Source organism: Ranitomeya variabilis, chromosome 3 (assembly GCF_051348905.1).
Source record: "Ranitomeya variabilis isolate aRanVar5 chromosome 3, aRanVar5.hap1, whole genome shotgun sequence".
Taxonomy (NCBI): Eukaryota; Metazoa; Chordata; class Amphibia; order Anura; family Dendrobatidae; genus Ranitomeya; species Ranitomeya variabilis.
Window position 1 is genome coordinate 97,804,249 of NC_135234.1, and position 23,397 is coordinate 97,827,645.

Below are 23,397 nucleotides of genomic sequence, written 5' to 3' on the forward strand. Positions count from 1 at the left end.
TAGTTCTTCAGCTCCCAGTGTGAGCATACCCTTACTGAAATCTTGGGATATATTTCCAGTTTTGGCCTGGCTCTAAACCCTGAATTTCTCTGGATTCATGTAGGCATTGCCATGTATGAACCAGACTGTTCCCAATTTTCATACTTTGCATTTGCCTGTGTGTATGTCACAATCGCATACAGAAAAGTAGCATGTGTGCAGGCAGATCTATAGCTCATGAGGCCTAGGTCTGGGAATAGGCTGACATGGTGGCTTCTTTTCATTAGTTGTGAGGCAGAATGAATGTTTTTTTTGCATAAATATGTGAAATGTTTTGGGATATTTTATGTCTGTAAGGATCCATTGATACATTATTGCATTTTCCACTAATACAAGTCTATTATATGTGAGTCAGTGTCGTACTTGCCGGCAAATTGGTGTCTGCCTACCTGGGATCTCCGGCACATAGATTCAGCCGGCCTGAGGACCTGCCCGGAGACTTGGACATTTGTTATTGAGCAGTACTTGGATAACCAAATCTTTGGCTCTTTTTGCATAGATCTTTTAGGCCTGATGAAGCCGGTGGACTTACTTTTAAAATCCATAGCAAGCTATTCCAACCTAATAGGTTGAGCGTTTTTTTTTTTACTCTATCTGGACTCGTAAAATGCTCATTTTAATAATTCATATTTGAGTTATACAGATATTATGACATGGATTTTAAAAGTAAGTACACCAGCCTCATCAGAGCTAGTAAAATCTATTTAGGAAAGAAACATTTTGTAATGTGAAATGTAATGATATATCTGCTTTTAAAGGGATCGTCCAGGCATACTTTGCTGCCAGATCAGACATCTGGTGCGGAGCGAGACCACTGCATTCTGGGTGGTATAGTTGCCCAGGCATGTGTCTGATGCCCGTGGGGCATGGTGTGCGGGTGATATTGTAAGTAATTCGGCCTGTGCAGGTGAAGGAGCCGTGAAGCTTGTACTTGGCAAAGTCCTATGTAGAGAGATCATGGAATGAAAAATGATTTTGACCGAATAATTTCCAGGGTTCAGAGACATCCTTTTGAGCGGATTGCTACCCCATTCCAGCTCTACAGCTGGACGGCCCCCCAGGTTGAACACGCCATGGACTGTGTTCGGGCAGAAGACGCCTACACTTCCCGGCTCGGTTATGAGGAGCACATTCCTGGTCAGGTAATGAAGGCGTTTTGTGGCTACTCATTCATGGAGTAATATAGAATGCCATTCCTACGTTACTCATGTATCTCAATCCTGATGGAAGGATCACTAGCATCTCGTGGTATTTTCTATTTCAGACCAGAGATTGGAATGAAGAACTGCAGACGACCAGAGAGCTGTCCCGCAAAAACCTGCCTGAAAGACTGTTAAGGGAAAGAGCTATTTTCAAGGTAAGTGATGGCGCCTTACACCACTCGCTGCGCAAGCCGTGAAGTTAGCAACCCATCAAAGCCGCATTTGAAACATTTCTATACTGTCTTTTAACCCCTTCAAGACCTTTGACATACATTTCCGTCATATGTCGTGCCCCTGCTTTTGAGTCTGACTCGCACGGCGAGCCCACATCATTCCCCGCATGTGACGCTGATTTAATGAGCCATCATGGGCCTTTAAAGGGAACCTGTCACCTGAATTTGGTGGGACCGATTTTGGGTCATATGGGTGGGGTTTTGAGGTGTTTGATTCACCCTTTCCTTACCCGCTGGCTGCATGCTGGTTGCAATATTGGATTGAAGTTCATTCTCTGTCCTCCGGAGTACACGCCAGCGCAAGGCAATATTGGTGTGTACTCCGGAGGACAGAGAATGAACTTCAATCCAATATTGCGGCCAGCATGCAGCCAGCGGGTAAGGAAAGGGTGAATCAAACACCTCAAAACCCCGCCCATATGACCCAAAATCGGTCCTGCCAAATTCAGGTGACAGGTTCCCTTTAACAGCTGTTAATAGTTAAAGCGCGTCATAGGTCATTTATTGACAAAGTATTCCCCTTGCCTTTAGGGTCTAGTATATTGAAGAGACTGTCTCCAGGTGTTTGTGGCTCCATCTGAGAGCAGCATGTTGTAGGGGCAGAGACCCTGATTCCAGCGATTTGTCATTTACTGGGCTGGATTATTTTTCAGTAGGAGATGATCACTGGATGACTAGCAAACCTGCACCAGTGTCGTCCTCGATATTCATGAGTTCTGCACAGAGTAGGCAGAAAGCTGTCAGTCGTCGGTTCAGGCGGGTTATACAGAGTTCATTACTGAGAGGACAAGCAGAGCTGCAGCAGGAAAAACAGAATTTAACAGAATCGCAGCATGAAGCCTGGTAAGTGACACATCACTGGAATCGGGGTCTCTACCTGTACATTATGCTGCTCTCAGTTAGGGGCAGAAAAGCCTGGAGAGATTGCCCCTTCGTGTATAGTGGTCATCAGACCCTCAGTAGATGTTGTGGGATAGAAGGATGAGGCATGTTGAACTTCAGCATGTCCGATCCCTTATTCCCACAGTAGATGAGCAGCTGGCGAGCTGTCCGGTAATGGTTTATTCCTTTCAGTCCACTGATAGATCTATGTATGCTTATCCACAGCAAGTCTACTTGTATATGAGGGCAAGTACCTGTGAGCTTGTCCCAAAATTCCGTATAATTGGCTTTCTACAGCTGCACTTGTCTGTACCTGTTCCTTACAGAGTTTCTCTTCCAGGTCCACAGTGACTTTACAGCAGCTGCTACCAGAGGTGCCATGGCCGTCATCGATGGGAACGTCATGGCCATTAACCCCAGCGAGGAGACAAAAATGCAAATGTTTATCTGGAACAATATCTTCTTCAGCTTGGGATTTGACGTGAAGGATCACTATAAAGATTTTGGTGGGGATAGTGCCGCCTATGTGTCTCCTACCAATGATCTGAATGGCGTAAGGACATACAATGCCGTGGATGTGGAGGGACTGTATACATTGGGGACAGTGGTGGTGGACTATCGAGGATACAGGGTAACGGCACAGTCCATTATTCCAGGGATTTTGGAGCGTGAACAAGAGCAGAGTGTTATTTACGGGTCCATTGACTTTGGCAAAACTGTGGTGTCCCATCCCAAGTACCTGGAGTTATTAGAGAAAACGAGCCGGCCGCTTAAGATCCTAAAACACAAAGTCCTTAATGATAAAGAGGAGGAGGTGGGGCTGTGCTCCTCGGTAGAGTGCAAGGGGATCATTGGCAACGATGGGCGCCATTACATTCTGGACTTGCTGCGCACTTTCCCGCCAGACCTTAATTTCCTACCTGTAGAAGGTGAGGACATGCCAGAAGAATGTAAGAAGATGGGTTTCCCCAAAGAACACAGACACAAGTTGTGCTGCCTACGCCAGGAGCTGGTGGACGCTTTTGTGGAACACAGGTAAGGTGGCTCTCGGGGTCGGAGGTGGGCAAAATACTGTCCTGTATAGATGTACATTACATGGCTCGCCGACATTATCACAGGGACCTTCACAAAAGTTATGAACGTCTTATACATAGGTACTACCATGAGGTGTGTCACCAGTAGGGTGGAGTCGGGTGTTTAACGGGAACCTGACAGGAGATGCCTACTGGCCAAATCGCAGACCTCGTGAATCAGAGCCTGACTGCATGATCGGAGCCAGGTATATTTTCTCTGAAACGCTGCGGTGCTTCAGAGACAGCATGGATCTAAGATCCAGTCAGGGACCATAGGCCGAGACGGGACTAGTCTGGCTCTAGCGGATGGACAGGTCTCTTGCCATGGATGGTCCATCCAGGCCCTGATGCAGGCTGCCTGTGGTTGGGACAGCCGGAATCAGCTGCCAGGTTCCCGTTTAATAGCTGGGTGGCAATGCCATGGGATCAGTTATGGGTCGGTACTCCTGGTACCCGTGATGGAGATGAGGAAAATTGTGGATAAAAGACAACAAATGAAATACTTTCATAACCTCTGCCAGGCAAGTGTTTAGTTTTCCCCCCTCCACACCACTTTGCATTTTTTGCCTCTCCACATTTAATGTGTGTGTTCAGTATGAGGCCTTGGTTTATGCAGGGAAGAATGATAATATTTCCCAGCTACTGGAGTTTCTGTGCTACCGCATAGAATGGATCTGATGGCGTACAGATCTATCGACGGTTCCTGCTGATTTTGCAGGTTTTTATGAACATTATTTATTGTGCCGCATAGTTACTGCCTTATATTCAGCGATTTATGTGCTTTTTCTGGTTTTACAGTTTCTGCTGCATACAGATCTTATGGGATTCAGGAAGGGATGGTGGCGCTTTTGTATTTTGCATATTTCTTACTTCTCCGCCCTCAGGGGGGTTCATATACATACAGTAATTGTAATTTGTCAAAAAAAAAATCCAATGTGAATATAGAATAAAGGCTCTTTTGGGGCATTTTTATTTATATTGTACAATGGATAGGTCATCTAGTGTGAACAATGTATACTTCAGATGACCACGGGCCCGTGACTATGTAATTTTTATGTATTTCCATAAAAAAGTGTTTTGTTTTTGGGGGGGGGGGAGGGATTGAACATTTTTATTACTAAGACACTTCCAAGAGACATCAGTTTATTTTTTACTTTTGAAAGTTAAAAAAATTAAAATCTGGGTCTAAGGCCCTGCAGCAATGGAGAAGCTGAGTGGACCTGAAGTTGGCTGAATCCAGTGATCCCTCCAGCTTCTGAGCAGCGCTCTGCCTCCTTACCTAGGAGACCGTCCACCGCTGATGCACTGCAGAGTTGGACGGTAACCTAGGCAGTAATCCGTAAACACTTGCAGTAAAAATCTTCTCAATTCTCAAGAATGGATGGGGTTTTTTAATAGTGGATAAATTGCAAAGTTGCTTAGATTTTATGAGCACTTTATAATGTTATCCATTTATGAGAAGTAAACTCTAGTAACTATATATTAAAGAGGTTTTCTCAAATCTGTACCTAGATAGCACTGGGTAGGGTTAACCCAATTGTTGGAAAGCGTTGGCATTGAATTTTTTTTTTATTAGGATGAGAGGATCTAGCCAGAAATCACATTGTGGCCATAGCCCAGACATCGTTTCCATTCCCCATAATTGATAAAAAGTGAAGTACGGATGACAAATGCTCGTCTTCATTATTCCACGCTGACTCCTTACACGTTGATGTTCCTTCAGATACCTCTTGTTTATGAAATTGGCTGCCATGCAGCTCATGCAGCAGAAGACCTCCTTACAGGAGAACCCCGCGGCCCTGGAAAATGGGGAACCTGCAGCCTCCTCAGACTCTTCAACTCAAAGTGATCCTCAGGAAAAGAGCCAGTCTGAAGAAGAGACAGTGGACAGCGTGGATGGAGAGTCTAAAATCAAAGAACTAGAGGAAACCATGGCTTCCCACAATGAAACAGGTATCTGAATAGAAGCATGGATGACTGTGAAATGTTTGGAGTCTGGGGCCATCTTACAGGGGCCATGTCACTTTTGTATTGCGCAGCATAAAGCACTAAACGTGCCGAGAACCTTCATCGAACTACGACTTGGTCCTGTTGTGGCCATCCAGATCCATTGTGTGGCATTATGGCTTCCATCATAAACTGAAGCTTTGTAGGGTTTTATGAATAGGGTCTTCAGAACCTTTATTTTGAGTAAGCCATGCAGTCTGACAGGAAACCCTCTGTGAGGTTACTCTTCAATATCTGAAGCACATGGAATATGCAGTAGATGGCTCATTCACTTCTATGGAGGCAATATTATGAGACTGTAATTCATCTGTGTGCACGACCCCTTACCTACAAGGTAATGCCAATGTAATGCTTTTTAGTAGAAGAATGTGTGTCCATCTTTACCTGGCAACATCTTACCAAAGCAGCAGCTCGCGTCGTATATTTGGGAAGGTGTTCACCAAGTTGGCTCCAGGATTTTCTGCAATGTTTGCATTACAGTAGAGGAAGACTTTAGGCTGCAGTGGTTTTCTGTTTGACCATGCTCATGTTTGCATCTCCGCTTCCATCCAGAAAATCATAGAAAAGTCTTCCATATTTGCACACTGAGCCGCTTCTCTCACGTCCCACACCTCGCCCGTACCCGTGCAGACTATTGTCAGCAGGATCCATCGGGCATCGGTGGTGCCCATTGTGCAACAGATCCATCCTTGTGATGGAGCAAACGAAAAAGTTGATAGGAACAGACCAATGTATTTATTCCATTTGTTACTACAGAATGTCAGTATTTATTTTCTGCTTTTTTTTTTTTTTTTCCTTTCTTTCTTTGCTTCTAGTGGATCAGAAGAGCAGAGAAGTGATAAGGAATGCATGCCAGGCGGTGGGCTCAGTCACTGAGACCTCTTTTGATATTCGTTTCAACCTAGACATCTTCTCTCCAGGTAATTAACCCCTTCACCCCCAAGGGTGGTTTGCACGTTAATGACCGGGCCAATTTTTACAATTCTGACCACTGTCCCTTTATGAGGCTATAACTCTGGAACGCTTTGACGGATCTTGGCGATTCTGACACTGTTTTCTCGTGACATATTGTACTTCATGTTAGTGGTAAAATTTATTCGATATAACTTGCGTTTATTTGTGAAAAAAATGGAAATTTGGCGAAAATTTTGAAAATTTTGCAATTTTCCAACTTTGAATTTTTATGCCCTTAAATCACAGACATATGTCACGCAAAATACTTAATAAGTAACATTTCCCACATGTCTACTTTACATCAGTACAATTTTGGAACCAAAATTTTTTTTTGTGACGGAGTTATAAGGGTTAAAAGTTGACCAGCAATTTCTCATTTTTACAGCACCATTTTTTTTTAGGGACCACATCTCATTTGAAGTCATTTTGAGGGGTCTATATGATAGAAAATACTCAAGTGTGACACCATTCTAAAAACTGCACCCCTCAAGGTGCTCAAAACCACATTCAAGAAGTTTATTAACCCTTCAGGTGTTTCACAGGAATTTTTGGAATGTTTAAATAAAAATGAACATTTAACTTTTTTTCACACAAAATTTATTTCAGCTCCAATTTGTTTTATTTTACCAAGGGTAACAGGAGAAAATGGACCCCCAAAGTTGTTGTACAATTTGTCCTGAGTACGCTGATACCCCATATGTGGGGGTAAACCACTGTTTGGGCATATGGCAGAGCTCGGAAGGAAAGGAGCGCCATTTGACTTTTCAATGCAAAATTGACTGGAATTGAGATGGGACGCCATGTTGCGTTTGGAGAGCCCCTGATGTGCCTAAACACTGAAACCCCCTACAAGTGACACCATTTTGGAAAGTAGACCCCCTAAGGAACTTATCTTGATGTGTGGTGAGCACTTTGACCCACCAAGTGCTTCACAGAAGTTTATAATGCAGAGCCGTAAAAATAAAAAATCATATTTTTTCACAAAAATGATCTTTTCGCCCCCAAATTTTTATTTTCCCAAGGGTAAGAGAAGAAATTGGACCCCAAAAAATGTTGTGCAATTTGTCCTGAGTACGATGATACCCCATATGTGGGTGTAAACCATTGTTTGGGCGCATGGCAGAGCTTGGAAGGGAAGGAGCGCCATTTGACTTTTCAATGCAAAATTGACTGGAATTGAGATGGGACGCCATGTTGCGTTTGGAGAGCCCCTGATGTGCCTAAACATTGAAACTCCCTACAAGTGACACCATTTTGGAAAGTAGACCCCCTAAGGAACTTATCTAGATGTGTGGTGAGCACTTTGACCCACCAAGTGCTTCACAGAAGTTTATAATGCAGAGCCGTAAAAATAAAAAATCATATTTTTTCACAAAAATGATCTTTTCACCCCCAATTTTTTATTTTCCCAAGGGTAAGAGAAGAAATTGGACGCCAAAAAATGTTGGCCAATTTGTCCTGAGTACGCTGATACCCCATATGTGGGTGTAAACCATTGTTTGGGCGCATGGCAGAGCTTGGAAGGGAAGGAGCGCCATTTGACTTTTCAATGCAAAATTGACTGGAATTGAGATGGGACGCCATGTTGCGTTTGGAGAGCCCCTGATGTGCCTAAACATTGAAACTCCCTACAAGTGACACCATTTTGGAAAGTAGACCCCCTAAGGAACTTATCTAGATGTGTTTTGAGAGCTTTGAACCCCCAAGTGTTTCACTACAGATTATAACGCAGAGCCGTGAAAATAATTTTTATTTTTTTTCTCAAAAATGATTTTTTAGCACCCAGCTTTGTATTTTTACAAGGGTAACAGAATAAATTGGACCCCAAAATTTGTTTTCCAATTTGTCCTGAGTACGCTGATACCCCATATGTGGGGGGGAACCACTGTTTGGGCGCATGACAGAGCTCGGAAGGGAAGGAGCGCCATTTGGAATGCAGACTTAAATGGATTGGTCAGCAGCCGTCACGTTGCATTTGCAGAGCCCCTGATGTACCCAAACAGTACAAACCCCCCCACAAGTGACCCCATATTGGAAACTAGACCTCCCAAGGAACTTATCTAGATGTGTTTTGAGAACTTTGAACCCCCAAGTGTTTCACTAAAGTTTATAGCGCAAAGCCGTGAAAATAAAAATTCTTTTTTTTTTTTCACAAAAATGATTTTTTTAGCCCCCAGTTTTGTATTTTCACAAGGGTAACAGGATAAATTAGACCCCAAAAGTTGTTGTCCAATTTGTCCTGAGTACGCTGATACCCCATATGTGGGGGGGAACCACTGTTTGGGTGCATGACAGAGCTCGGAAGGGAAGGAGCGCCATTTGGAATGCAGCCTTAAATGGATTGGTCTGCAGGCGTCACGTTGCATTTGCAGAGCCCCTGATGTACCCAAACAGTACAAACCCCCCACAAGTGACCCCATATTGGAAACTAGACCTCCCAAGGAACTTATCTAGATGTGTTGTGAGAACTTTGAACCCCCAAGTGTTTCACTACAGTTTATAACGCAGAGCCGTGAAAATAAAACATCTTTTTTTTCCCACAAAAATGATTTTTAGCCCCCCAAATTTTTATTTTCCTAAGGATAACAAGAGAACTTGGACCCCAGAAGTTGTTGTTCAATTTGTCCCGAGTACGCTGATAACACATATGTTGGGGTAAACCCTTTTTTGGGCGCACGGGAGAGCTCGGAAGGGAAGGAGCACTGTTTTACTTTTTCAACACAGAATTGGCTGGAATTGAGATTGGACGCCATGTCGCGCTTGGAGAGCCCCTGATGTGCCTGGACAGTGGAAACTCCCCAATTCTACCTGAAACCCTAACCCAAACACACCCCTAACCCTAATCCCAACGGTAACCCTAACCACACCCCTAGCCCTGACACACCCATAATTCTAATCCCAACCCTAATCCAAACGTAAATGTAATCCAAACCCTAACCCTAACTTTAGCCCCAACCCTAACTTTAGCCCCAACCCTAACTTTACCTCCAACCCTAGCCCTAACCCTAACCCTAAACGTGACTGAAATACGTGGCACTGAAATACGTGGCACTGAAATACGTGGCACTGAAATACGTGGCACTGAAATACGTGGCACTGAAATACGTGGCACTGAAATACGTGGCACTGAAATACGTGGCACTGAAATACGTGGCACTGAAATACGTGGCACTGAAATACGTGGCACTGAAATACGTGGCACTGAAATACGTGGCACTGAAATATGTGATACGTGGCACTGAAATACGTGGCACTGAAATATGTGATACGTGGCACTGAAATACGTGGCACTGAAACATGTGGCACTGAAACATGTGGCACTGAAATACGTGGCACTGAAATACGTGGCACTGAAATACGTGGCACTGAAATACGTGGCACTGAAATACGTGGCACTGAAATACGTGGCACTGAAATACGTGGCACTGAAATACGTGGCACTTAAATACGTGGCACTTAAATACGTGGCACTGAAATATGTGATACGTGGCACTGAAATACGTGGCACTGAAATACGTGATACGTGGCACTGAAACACGTGGCACTGAAATACGTGGCACTGAAATACGTGGCACTGAAATACGTGGCACTGAAATACGTGGCACTGAAATACGTGGCACTGAAATACGTGGCACTATGACTGTCAGAAAATGTTCATTAAACGGTTAGGGGTGAGGTTAGGGGTAGAGTTAGGGTTAGGGTTTGGATCCCTTTATCACCTTGATGGTGGTGGGTGGCTTTTCAGTGTGTTTTCTGTTTTTTTTCGATAAAAATGCATGCGTTTTTAACGCAAACAAACGCATGTGCTTAAAAACGCAAGAAAATACTGCAGGTTGTATTTCTGAAAATGAACGCATGCAGAAAAAAACCGCATGCGTTTGAAAACGCGACCAAACGCGTACAAAAAAACCGCATGCGTTTTCAATGTTAAATATAGGGAAAAAACGCATGCGTTTTTTTGTGCAAAAAATGCTGCAGACAAAAACGCAAGTGTGAAACCAGCGACGCTTTTTATAGCAAAAAAGTTTTTGCGTCTCCACATTTTGAGACCTATAATTTTTCCACATTTTGCTCCACAGAGTCATGTGAGGTCTTGTTTTTTGCGGGACGAGTTGACGTTTTTATTGGTAACATTTTCGGACACGTGACCGTTTTTGATCGCTTTTTATTCCGATTTTTGTGAGGCAGAATGACCAAAAACCTGCTATTCATGAATTTCTTTTGGGAGAGGCGTTTATACCGTTCCGCGTTTGGTAAAATTGATAAAGCAGTTTTATTCGTCGGGTCAGTACGATTACAGCGATATCTCATTTATATCATTTTTTTATGTTTTGGCGCTTTTATACGATAAAAACTAATATATAGAAAAAATAATTATTTTGGTATCGCTTTATTCTCAGGACTATAACTTTTTTATTTTTTTGCTGATGATGCTGTATGGCGGCTTGTTTTTTGCGGGACAAGATGACGTTTTCAGCGGTACAATGGTTATATCAGTCTTTTTGATCGCGTGTTATTCCACTTTTTGTTCGGCGGTATGGTAATAAAGCGTTGTTTTTTGCCTCGTTTTTTTTTTTTTTTTCTTACGGTGTTTACTGAAGGGGTTAACTAGTGGGGCAGTTTTATAGGTTGGGTCGTTACGGACGCGGCGATACTAAATATGTGTACTTTTATTGTTTTGTTTTTTTTATTTAGATAAAGAAATGTATTTATGGGAATAATATATATTTTTTTATTATTATTTATTTAGGAATTTTTTTTTTTTTTTTTTTTACACATGTGGAAAAATTTTTTTTTTACTTTGTCCCAGGGGGGGACATCACAGATCATTGATCTGGCAGTGTGCACAGCACTCTGCCAGATCGACGATCTGCTGTGCAGGGCTGCAGGCTTACCAAGTGTCTGCTCTGAGCAGGCGCTCGGTAAGCCACCTCCTTCCCTGCAGGACCCGGATGCCGCGGCCATCTTGGATCCGGGACCTGCAGCCAGGAAGGAGGTAGTAGACCCTCGCAGCAACGCGATCACATCGCGTTGCTCCGGGGGTCTCAGGGAAGCCCGCAGGGAGCCCCCTCCCTGCGCGATGCTTCCCTATACCGCCGGTACACTGCGATCATGTTTGATCGCGGTGTGCCGGGGGTTAATGTGCCGGGGGCGGTCCATGACCGCTCCTGGCACATAGTGCCGGATGTCAGCTGCGATATGCAGCTGACACCCGGCCGCGATCGGCCGCGCTCCCCCCGTGAGCGCCGCTGATCGGTGATGACGTACTATCCCGTCGGCGGTCATACGGGCCCACCCCACCTCGACGGGATAGTACGTCTGATGTCAGGAAGGGGTTAAAGAAAAAAATTAATGCTGAATAATGGCTATGTATGCATCTGCGTGAAAAAAAAAAATATATATATTTATTTATTTTGTAATGCAGCGGTAGGCCCATACGCAGTGAAATGGCAGTGACCCAAGCAAGTTCAAACAAAACGTTTCTTTATTGTGTTACTTCACAAAGTCTATTAGCAATACACATTAAATGGCTTCTTCATCCAGGCCAAAGGAAAATACACAGTACACAGCTTCATCCAGTCCATCAGAAATACACAGTACACGGCTTCTTCATCCAGTCCATCAGACATACACAGTAACCGGCTTTAATTTGCCGCCCCTACACAGGCCAGACTTCCCTCTGTCCAGTTTCCCTGGGACGACCGCCCCCCAATACGAAGTCTCTTTACTCACGCCGTGCACCTCACGCTATCCTCCGGATTGCAGCCTGGCAAACACAAGACAGCACGGGATGCAGGGTGTCAGTCCCTTTGGTTCCTCTTGCCCCTGTGTTGCTAAACACAGAAAGAGCTCTGCAGACAACTGCTCTGTCTGCCTCCAAACCAACACTGACACACCTCCGCCTCTACTACAGGGCTTTTAATCAGTCACTGCTTCACTATTCCAATTACAGCCACACCTGTGACTGCAGTACACCCTCATGGCCTCACTACGCCTCCGTGCGCATTCTGGAGAGCACAAACAGCGCCCCCTAGCTGTAACGGGTCACTGCCTCACAAGATATATATATTAATTACTATTTTTCTTTTAAATAATATGGAAGAAGGCTATGTGATAACACGGTAAAATTACCATACATCGCCTTTCAAAGCCCCTAATGCTCCGGAGAACCTATTCTGGTGGTCCCCGCCTATCCTGCTGTGATGATGTCCTGTACATGGTTCTTGTGATCGCCGCTCTGGGCAGTAGTGCTGGCGACATATGGCACTTGGCTGTCTCGGGTATGAGAAATGATATATGTGATTCATCACTATAGGGACTGCAGTGTCGACTGGAGTAACAGTCCTGAAGATTTGAGGACTTGAAACGTTCTGGTTATTTTATTAAATTCTCACATTACCTGCCTGCTGTTAGATCTATTTCATTGACGTTTGGATTCACCCCATTCTTTTCATGATTACATTAATTAGCTTCTTTTGGCTTGCAGTGAATGTCTTGTATACATTGTGGAGAGCTCTTTAAAGAGAACCTGACAGTAGAGTTTGTGTGAAATGATAATTAGCAGGACCCGGTCCAGGGATCAGCTCAGTCATCTGTGGCTGCTGGACAGGAGCCCTGAGAACCTCCTGACATCTGTGGTTCTTCTTGTAAATAGCTGGTCTGACACAACGTCTCATTGGCGTCGAGCTGCAACGATTGCGTCACGCCAGGCCGGCTAATCAACAGAAGAGCCGCGGATGCTGGGAGGTGGGAGGAGGTTCTCCGGCTCCTGTCCAGTGGCCACAAAATATTGACCCTGTCTGCTGGAATTGGGAATCGATTCACGAAAACTCTACCCGAGGCCTCTCCTGATTATTGCTGCAAATAAGTGTAATCTACATGAAACCTCTTTTCTGCATTGTGCTGTTCCTCTTCGACATTTATGAATAAATTGACATTTGGGTGTTACCAGTTGGGGTGTTTTCCTGCTGCTGTCCAATCAGTGCAGACTATGTAGGGACACGCCCTCTCAACAACACCCAGTTGTAATTTCATTCATTTGTGCTCCAGGATTGAGTACTTACAAGTCTGGAGGCCTGAGGACCTCCCTCCAGGAGAGGGCAGAAGCATGGTGATTACAGAAGCATTGGGGATGAAGAAATCCTTTTTTTCAGGACCCGTTGGTGTCACTACATTGTTCATAACCCAGATCATTCGGCTTATCGGGTGACCATGTCTGTCTTGTGTCTGTTCTGACCACAGGGGTGCGTTTCCCCGAGTCCTCACAGGCTGAAGTCCTGAATCAGAAGCAACTGCTGAAGGACGCCGCCGCTTTTGTCCTGTCCTGTCAGATCCCATGTTTGGTAAGAACTCTGCTTCATAGTTGTGTATTAAGAGGGTTGTCTATATATCTTTTTTTTTTTTTTTTTAATTCATGTTATTGGACTAAAAATATTTTTTTCGAATTGTAAAAATGTTGCCCCATTTGCCTCCTGTAGCCTCTGTGTTGCATGGCCTATTCCCAGCTGCTGGTTGAGGTCACTGAGGCTGTCTGCTTGCTATGATGGTCTGACAAGGCGTCTGTTACTCTGTCATCTGTCTTTTTCTGACCTGATGTATAAGCACAGATTATATCAAAGTTGAATGTGCAACCAAAGGCTGTAAAAGCCTAAGAAAACCATATTTTTCATTGAAAACAATTGCAAAAAAATGTTTACATCCCCCAAATACATGCATTTAAGTAAAAAAAAGTCCCCAAAGTTGGAAAACCCCTGTAATGTCGGCTGTCATTGTCATCCCCACCGTCCAGCTGCCTGGAGTTGTTCCTGCATATGCAGAGATGGATGCAATAAAACTGTCTGTTTTGCAGATCAAGGACTGCCTTGACCACAATGTCGTCCCCATGGACGGAGCCACCCTGGCTGAAGCAATGCACCAGAGAGGAATCAACATGCGCTACTTAGGCAAAGTTATAGAAATCGTCAGAAAATTCCCTCTACCATCCCAGCTGGATCATGTCTACGTGAGTGGTTTTTCCATTTCTCTTTCTCTTAGATCTGATTTTTAAGTTTCTGTTTGTGCATTATACTGATAATTTCTGGGAATTTATCCTCTCCTATGAGAACCTTACCGCAGTGCCGGCCAATTCTTAGTCTCTTCCTAATCATTTACCACCCATTCGGCTGCCGTTTTGTTTTTATCGTTCAGATATTTTTACCTGTCTCCTGTTACTTTTGCCAAAGTTCAGCTCATTCTCTTTGAAGCAAATAAGACTTGTATCACAGAACTAAATAAAGTTTTCATCATTTTGTTTTTCTAGAAAATACTAATAAGTGAAGTGATTACCAGGTCTGCAAAGCACATCTTCAAGACCTACCTGCAGGTAAGATGTCCATCTATACGAGTACAAGACTCGCCTTAGGTCGGACTCGGATGGGTGTATTTCATTGCTGGTATCCGGCCTGCCGTGCTCGTACTGATCGCAGGTCTTCTGATCTGAACTTACAGCCTCATAGGCACATATGAAACTATATGTTCGGGTCCGAAGACATGCGATGAGGCTGGGCATGGTGGTCCATATACGAACTGTGAAATGCGCCCGTCTGAGCCTGGCCGCTGGTCTACTCTGTCCACCGTATAGGACCCAAGATAAAAAATGAGCAAATACCCTGCAGTAAGTAAATGAATAAGTACTAATCTTACATGAAAATAACATGGGGTACTTAACACTGTTTTGATCATAAAAGTGTAAAAGCCATCCCACCGCACCAAGGTGTACCCAATCAGGACGGTATGTAATTCTTGTAGTTCACCTCACTCTGTCAGCAAACATCAAAATATATAAGTTCAGAGCTGGACCCAGACCCGACTGTGCAGCCCCCCCGTCCGTGGAGAGCTATATAAACAAAATGAACAGCCCAAAAAAGAGGGAGCCACACCCCTTTCCGCTGCAGGGGCTCAAACATATTTTTTGAGCACGCTGAAGACACTCTGTTGGCACCCGAGCATGCTTGGATAACACCTTATCTGAACATGCTCGCTCATCACTAGTTGGTATATGTGCCATGCATAGGTGTGCATTCATACTGTGGCCACTTTTACATAGTTACATAGTTATTAAGGTTGAAGGAAGACTTTAAGTCCATCTAGTTCAACCCATAGCCTAACCTAACATGCCCTAACATGTTGATCCAGAGGAAGGCAAAAAAAACCCATGTGGCAAAGAGTAAGCTCCACATTGGGAAAAAAATTCCTTCCCGACTCCACATACGGCAATCAGACTAGTTCCCTGGATCAACGCCCTATCAAAGAATCTAATATATATACCCTGTAACATTATACTTTTCAAGAAAGGCATCCAGTCCCCTCTTAAATTAAGTAATGAATCACTCCTTACAACATCATACGGCAGAGAGTTCCATAGTCTTACTGCTCTTACAGTAAAGAATCCGCGTCTGTTATTATGCTTAAACCTTTTTTCCTCCAGACGTAGAGGATGCCCCCTTGTCCCTGTCTCAGGTCTATGATTAAAAAGATCATCAGAAAGGTCTTTGTACTGTGCCCTCATATATTTATACATTAAATTTGTCTGTTTACTGGCCACAGTGTGAACGCACACCTCTGCATTGCACTAATGCCAACATGTGCTTGTTCACAGTGTAGCCCCATAATAACTTTATAGAAACTGCACCAGATAGGAGTTGGTTATCCGCGAGTCTTTCCATAATTTTGTGAGTAGGTTGGCGATTTCATTAATAAAACCGTTTCCTACAGAAAAAGCGGTGCTTAAAGGAAAAAAAACAGAAGTGCCAAATGCACTTAGACACTCACGTTCCTATGCTTCTCCTACAAATACCCGATGCTCCTTGTGCTGCCATATGGTGCCACTTTATAGTACAGTACTGTAGAAAATTGTTGAGCTCACCACTTTTTTTTTTTCTTTCCTTTTGTTTCAGGAATCTACAAAAATAAACCTATGTATAAATTGGAGGTATATAAAAGTAGTTTAGGCCTCTATATACTGCTATGGGGGGCCATATGGGGGCTCTGCACAAAGCTGAGGTTGCACCACACTATAGTTCTCCCGGTGTACATGAGCCCTTAGGGAGATCTTGACTAAAGTCTAGCATAGAAACGCATGGTGTCTGATTAGTGATGGATTGTGAATACTTCTCATATAAAAGTTTTCATCTCTAGATATGCAGTAATGATTTCTTGTAAAGCTGGTAACATAATCTGTGTCCTTAATTTCTGCTGTGCTCAAACCTATTTTCGTACTGAAGCTTCTCCATATTTTCTCTCCAGGGAGTAGAACTGTCGGGTCTGTCGGCTGCTATTAGCCATTTCTTAAACTGCTTCCTCAGCTCCTTCCCCAACTCCGTTGCTCACCTTCCTGCTGATGAGCTGGTCTCCAAGAAAAAAAACAAGAGGCGTAAAAACCGGAACCTCAGTAGTGCTGACAACACAACCTGGGCCAGCGTCACCCATCAGGAGCTGTGGAAGAACATCGGCTCCGAAGCCAAAACCTACTTTGACTTCAGTCTTGAATGGTAAGTGATCACTAAAAGTTTGCGTACCTGGTCCAGATTACTAGAAGACTTAGTCCAAGATCATTGATGAAACTTAATTATAAAATATATATATATATTTTCTAGTGAAAATGTGGACCAGGCCGTGGAGCTGTACAACCTCCAGAAGATCAGTCTCCTCCGAGAAATCTCTATCAAAGTTGGCATTCAGGTACTGATCAGATCTGCTTCAACTCTATGCATTCATAAGAGTTGAGTGATGAGATTGCTTGATCGTGCCCAGCTAGACCTTGGTTTAATCCCCACTGACCGTTAAAGCTCATCCTAAATCCCACCAGTCAAAACAATTTTCAGTGACCTAGCAATGGTACCTTATGAGCGTAAACCCTAAACCATACAAACGAGATAATAGACTTTTTCTTAAATTTGTGCTAGTGCTTTTGTATTTCTGAAGGTCAAGTTTGACCTATAGGTAAATGATCCATATGTATTACAGTGTAGTAGAATATGGGACAGGAGACCCTGATTCCAGAGATATCGCTCATTAGGCTGTGCTTTTATTTTAAATACAATAAGCGTTTTATCAGCAGGAGATTCACTGCAGGACTACAGCTCGTGTGCACAGCAGTCAGGCTAATTTGTGTAACCCCGCCCCCATCACTGATTGGCTGCTTGCAGGGTTATATACAGTTTAAGTCTTGGCCTTGCTACATCTCCATTGGAGAAAACAGGTATTCTATGAAAACCACACCAAGCAACCTAGTACGTAATACATCCCTAAAATCAGGTTTTCTTGCCCTCTGTTATGCTGCGATCAGATTATATAGCAAACACCTGCTGACAGATTCCCTTTAAAGGGGGGGACGAGGAATTTCCTAAATCCGAAAGACTCAAACCTGCTTTCCGCACCCCCTCTGGTCCAGTGCTGAATCTCTGCTACTGCTCCCAATATCTGACGTTGTGCTTCTGCCAAAGTTAGCGGCACAAGCTGCTCAGGGCCACTGAGCTCACAGACAGTAACAGACCCCGGGAGCGACACTCTGCACTGGACACGCGGAGGGTGAGTAAAGGAAAGTGGGGTTTTTTTTGTTGTTGTTTGTTTTTTGTACAAACTTCAGCTGGGGGACCCTTGTAACCACATCCATACAGCTCTACTTAATACAAAGATCCATTATGCGCCAAGTTCTTTTACAAGATCCAGAACCTGATCCCGTCATCTGTTCTTTGCTGCTGAGGTTCCCGCTTAGAATTTGTGCTTTGGGGTAACATGCCCACATGTGTACAGTACTGGCCCATTTCTGGCTCTAGGCTCAGTATTATGGATCCATAAAACGTCTGAATCCATGGCACTGCCACGTGCCTTTCCTATATTATGGACATATTGGCACCATTGCCCGGATTCGCAATGCAGAGTGAATGAGAATTGCCCTCAGTAGGTTGTGAATAAAAACTAAACGCGTCACAAAATGTCGTATTCTCTCTTTCTCAGGTCCTGCTGAAAGAGTACCACTTTGATAACAGACATAAACCCACCTTTACTGAAGAGGACATCTTGAATATTTTCCCTGTGGTGAAACATGTTAATCCCAAAGCTTCTGATGCTTTTCATTTCTTCCAAAGTGGACAAGCAAAAGTGCAGCAGGGTGAGACGTGTGGCTGCTGGGAGGGGACGTGGCTACTGGGGAAGGGGCGAGACGCGTGGCCACTGGGAGGGGGTGTGGCTACTGGGGAAGGGGCGAGGCGTGTAGCTGCTGGGAGGGGGCGTGGCTACTGGGGAAGGGGCGAGGCATGTGGCCGCTGGGAGGGGGTGTGGCTACTGGGGAAGGGGCGAGGCGTGTAGCTGCTGGGTGGGGGTGTGGCTACTGGGGAAGGGGCGAGGCGCGTGGCTGCTGGGAGGGGGCGTGGCTACTGGGGAAGGGGCGAGACGCGTGGCCACTGGGAGGGGGTGTGGCTACTGGGGAAGGGGCAAGGCGCGTGGCCGCTGGGAGGGGGCGTGGCTACTGGGGAACGGGCGAGACGCGTGGCCACTGGGAGGGGGTGTGGCTACTAGGGAAGGGGCGAGGCGTGTAGCCGCTGGGAGGGGGCGTGGCTACTGGGGAAGGGGCGAGGCGTGTAGCTGCTGGGAGGGGGCGTGGCTACTGGGGAAGGGGCGAGGCATGTGGCCGCTGGGAAGGGGCGAGGCGTGTAGCTGCTGGGAGGGGGTGTGGCTACTGGGGAAGGGGCGAGGCGTGTAGCTGCTGGGTGGGGCGTGGCTACTGGGGAAGGGGCGAGGCGCGTGGCTGCTGGGAGGGGGCGTGCCTACTGGGGAAGGGGTGAGACACGTGGCCACTGGGAGGGGGTGTGGCTACTGGGGAAGGGGCGAGGCGTGTAGCTGCTGGGAGGGGGCGTGGCTACTGGGGAAGGGGCGAGGCGCGTGGCTGCTGAGAGGATTTGAGGTGTGTATTGCCTGTGTGTATTGCTTGTCACTAGAGTGGGAACCATGGCGTTTTGGAATGTCCTAAAAAGCCAGAATTGTATTTGGGGTTTGCCACTTAATATTCAAAGCTGATCAATTAGTATGACTCTCTTCTCATAGGCCGGATTCAGACCTCTCTAATTATTCCCAACGAGGGAGGATGCCCTCCTTGGGGTCTTGCATCTGAATCTGGATTCAGATGATCCTGACTTGATTGTTCTAACTGAAGTCAACAATTGAGTCCATATTGTAAACCAGACATTTAATAATACTGGTGGGCACGATGTCCGTCTCAAAGATTCAGGCCCTGAGCTTCACTGACCCACCACTGGAAGGAAAGTCAAATGGAGTCCAAAGACTGCAGCCAGGGCCGGCTCCAGGGTTTTGAGGGCCCCGGGCGAAAGAGTGTCATTGCCCCCCCCCCCCCCCCCCCCCAACACATACCACGATTCATGATGCACAGATACGGCAGAGAAATCTAGGTATAGTACAATGCCAGATTTCACTTCTTACATGAGTGATAGCTATTGTAAATTCTACAATACCATACAGCAGAGGGGCTTTATATAAGTCAACCCCTTATATGCCAATTATGCGAGAGCGATGCGCGAGCCTTGCATTGCCTCACCCGAAACGTCCGTATTTCTATGCAGCTGCACACTCCTGTCCAAAGAACGGGCGGCTGTGCAGGGTGAAGTGATGCGAGGCTCTCGCAAGTGGGACACTGAGTCCGACCTAATATAGTAATGATTAGTCACTTACTAGTCCACATGTGTGTTCTGGAAAATAAGTCCTGATAGTGGCGTTTCTGCACTGTCAGGCTGTGTGCACACGTTGCTGATTTTTCACGGTTTTTTCGCAATAAAAACGCTATAAAACCGCAAAAAAAGGCATACAATATGCATCCCATCATTTAGAATGAATTCCGCATGTTTTGTGCGCATGATGCGTTTTTTTCCGTGTAAAAAACGCAGCATGTTCATTAATTTTGCGTTTTTTGCGGATTTCAAATGCATTGGGAAATGTCCGGGAAAAAAACGCACCAAAAACGCGTCAAAACAGCAAACGCATGCAGATTTCTTGCAGAAAATTTCAGGTTTTTCTCAGGAATTTTCTGCAAGAAATCCTGACGTGTGCACATAGCCTCACACTCTTGGAGTAGGTGACATGTAGATCCTGTGCTTTAGCAGATGGCTAACTCTGATGATCTAAGGTCCACAGGTCTCAGGGTATCAGTACCTGTAATATTAGAGGTAAATCAACATTATAGAATACTGTTGGGTTTTCATTGCCTGTAAGCCATAATCATCTACATTAACAGAAATAAACACTTGAAATAGATCACTATGTTTATAATGACTATATAATATGGAGATTCATTTTTTGTTTTGAGGAACTGAAATAAATTAACTTTGATATTCTAATTTTGTGAGCAGCACCTGTATGGATACAACTTGGTGAATAGGCAGCATTTTGTTTGCTTAGTATAATACACCCCATAGTCCTCCATATATTATAATGTTCACCACAGTCCTCCATATAATACACTCCTCAGTCCTCCATATAGTATAATACAGTCCTCCATATAGTATAATACACTCCTCATAGTCCTCCATATAGGATAATACACTCCTCATAGTCCTCCATATAGGATAATACACTTCTCATAGTGCTCCATATAGTATAATATACAGCCCCACAAAGAATGTAATACCGCCCCCCCCATATAATGTAATGTGATACAGCCCCCCATAGAATGTAATGTAATACAGCCCCCCATAGAGTATAATACAACCCTCCATAGAATAGAATATAGCCACTCTTCCCCCCCCCCCCCCCCCGAGAATGGCCCTACAATCCAGTTATCACTCATTGATAGATTTAAAAACAAACAAAGAAAAAACATACAATCCTCACCTCTCCTCGTGCCCCGCACAGCTCCTGGCTCTGCTCCGGTCTCAGCAGCTGCAGTCTGCCCGGCACACAGCAGGTACGCAATGATAGGACGTCGTCGCGCACCCGCAGTGTCAGAGGCAGAGTGGAATAATGGGAGAGGGAGCGTCATCTGACGCGCTCTCCTCCATCATTGCATTCAACTGTACCGGCGTCTGACGTCAGTATAGTTGAATGCACTGGCGGGGGGGGGCGGGTTTGGGAATCGGCGCTGGCAGGGTGGTGGGTCGCCTGTATCCCAGAAAGCGTGAGTGGGCCCCCTGTCTCGCCAGGGCCCAGCACTTGCCCAGTTGTGCCGGGTGCTGACGCCGGCCCTGATTGCAACTCCCTGACTGGGTCTGAACGCAGCCTTAATTGCCCAGTAATCCATAATTATGCTGCAGTCTTAGAAAATATCTGAATAATTTATACAATTTTCTTTTCTTTCCCAAATTTCCTTAGGTTTCCTGAAAGAAGGGTGTGAACTAATAAATGAAGCCTTAAATTTGTTTAATAACGTGTATGGCGCTATGCACGTAGAGATCTGCGCCTGCCTGCGACTACTCGCCCGGCTCAACTACATCATGGGCGACTACTCAGAGGTAAATGGTCCAAATAAATAGTGAGGTGTTCCTGAGAGCCAAAAAAGCTCAGGAGGACTTGCCAGGAGATGATGGTGAGAGAATTTCTCCAGGACAGATTCTGCTTGTGTGGTTTTCACCTTTTTCATGTGAAAATGGAAACCTATACACAGTGATAAGGCTCGTACTTTGTACTTGGTCACTTGGAGGAAAGTGACTATTAATAAATATTAAATTAATGTTAAATTATTATTTTTTTGTATACAGTTTTTTTTCTCCTCTTAGTCTTGATTGAAAATTGATTTTTGTGTTCTAATAAGGCCTTAAGCAACCAGCAGAAAGCCGTGCTGATGAGTGAGCGGATTTTGGGCACTGAGCACCCCAGCACCATCCAGGAGTATGTAAGTACCGTGTAGTATCTGACCACTGGCTGGTTTTCTTCTCGGCTACATCGCTCCTCACTTTTGATTCACGTGAATCTGTTTCGGGTGTCCGCACCGACCCTTGTGTTTCCTTGCAGATGCATCTGGCGTTGTACTGCTTTGCAAATAACCAGCTCTCCATTGCATTAAACCTGCTGTACCGGGCGCGGTATCTCATGCTCCTCGTCTTCGGAGAAGGTCACCCCGAGATGGCGCTCTTAGATGTAAGTAGATTAGTTGCCAACATGTTACATTTAATAAACCCTTAAATTGGAGGCTCCTCTTCCCAGTAGTACATTTCGGAGACCGGTGGCACAATTCCAACTTGCAAGTCTCAATGTAAACGAAACTACATCAAGACATGGGAATCGGTCAATCTGTGACCTGGTTTTCATACCTGATTAGCGAATGACTTGAATATCTGTAGTCGAGGTAGAAAACCCCCTGTTCCTCTGATGGTGAGCGAGCAGCTCAAACCCACCAAAATCAAACCGTATAGATGGACTGGGCCCTGTAGTTATGGCAGTACACTGAGGGAATGTCTGCTGTGGACAGTCCCTTTAATTCCTTCTATACACATGTTAACAAAGTGGAGCACGGAGACCGTGAACACTGCCTACAGAGTACAAAGTCCTCACATTTGTTCTGCCCCTTTATAATCCGTGTTTCTTGTCTCCTCAGAGTAACATCGGCCTGGTACTTCACGGGGTGATGGAGTATGACCTGTCTCTCCGTTTCCTGGAGAACGCACTTGCCATCAACTCCAAATATCACGGCGCCAAGTCTCTGAAGGTCGCACTCAGGTGAATAGACGTCTGCTCCCTACACCTGGCTTATATCTGCGCTCGCTGAATGTTATTGCATGTGGCACTGATCACATTTGGATTTCTACATGTTCAGTATATTCTGAGGTCGGCGCCCATTACATTGTTCCCCAGCGTGCGACCACATGGCCGGGCAGGGACACTGGTGCTGAGAACAGGACTGATGTATGATCCTTGCTGGCGATCATGCATATGCAGTACTGCAGTGACATCGTATTGTTTTTTATTACTGATTTTTCTTCTGCTCCAGTTCTTATCTTTGGACCTAAAAAACATTTTTTCGGT

General features: G+C 45.0%; 1 protein-coding gene across 3 annotated transcripts in view; it reads left to right on the forward strand.

Moving 5' to 3' along the window:
• The window catches only part of CLUH (CLUH binding protein of NUMT mRNA), a 54,848-nt gene that overhangs the window by 24,643 nt on the left and 6,808 nt on the right, over positions 1-23,397 (forward strand). For all 3 annotated transcript variants that reach the window (XM_077294405.1, XM_077294407.1, XM_077294406.1), the window contains exons 8-22: positions 1,034-1,181; positions 1,304-1,396; positions 2,697-3,391; positions 5,153-5,382; positions 6,252-6,356; positions 13,633-13,733; positions 14,240-14,392; positions 14,690-14,752; positions 16,675-16,919; positions 17,025-17,109; positions 18,388-18,541; positions 21,748-21,887; positions 22,187-22,267; positions 22,387-22,512; positions 22,970-23,091. In XM_077294405.1, the coding sequence (XP_077150520.1) occupies positions 1,034-1,181; positions 1,304-1,396; positions 2,697-3,391; positions 5,153-5,382; positions 6,252-6,356; positions 13,633-13,733; positions 14,240-14,392; positions 14,690-14,752; positions 16,675-16,919; positions 17,025-17,109; positions 18,388-18,541; positions 21,748-21,887; positions 22,187-22,267; positions 22,387-22,512; positions 22,970-23,091 (2,541 nt within the window). The remainder of the gene's footprint in view (positions 1-1,033; positions 1,182-1,303; positions 1,397-2,696; positions 3,392-5,152; positions 5,383-6,251; positions 6,357-13,632; positions 13,734-14,239; positions 14,393-14,689; positions 14,753-16,674; positions 16,920-17,024; positions 17,110-18,387; positions 18,542-21,747; positions 21,888-22,186; positions 22,268-22,386; positions 22,513-22,969; positions 23,092-23,397) is intronic.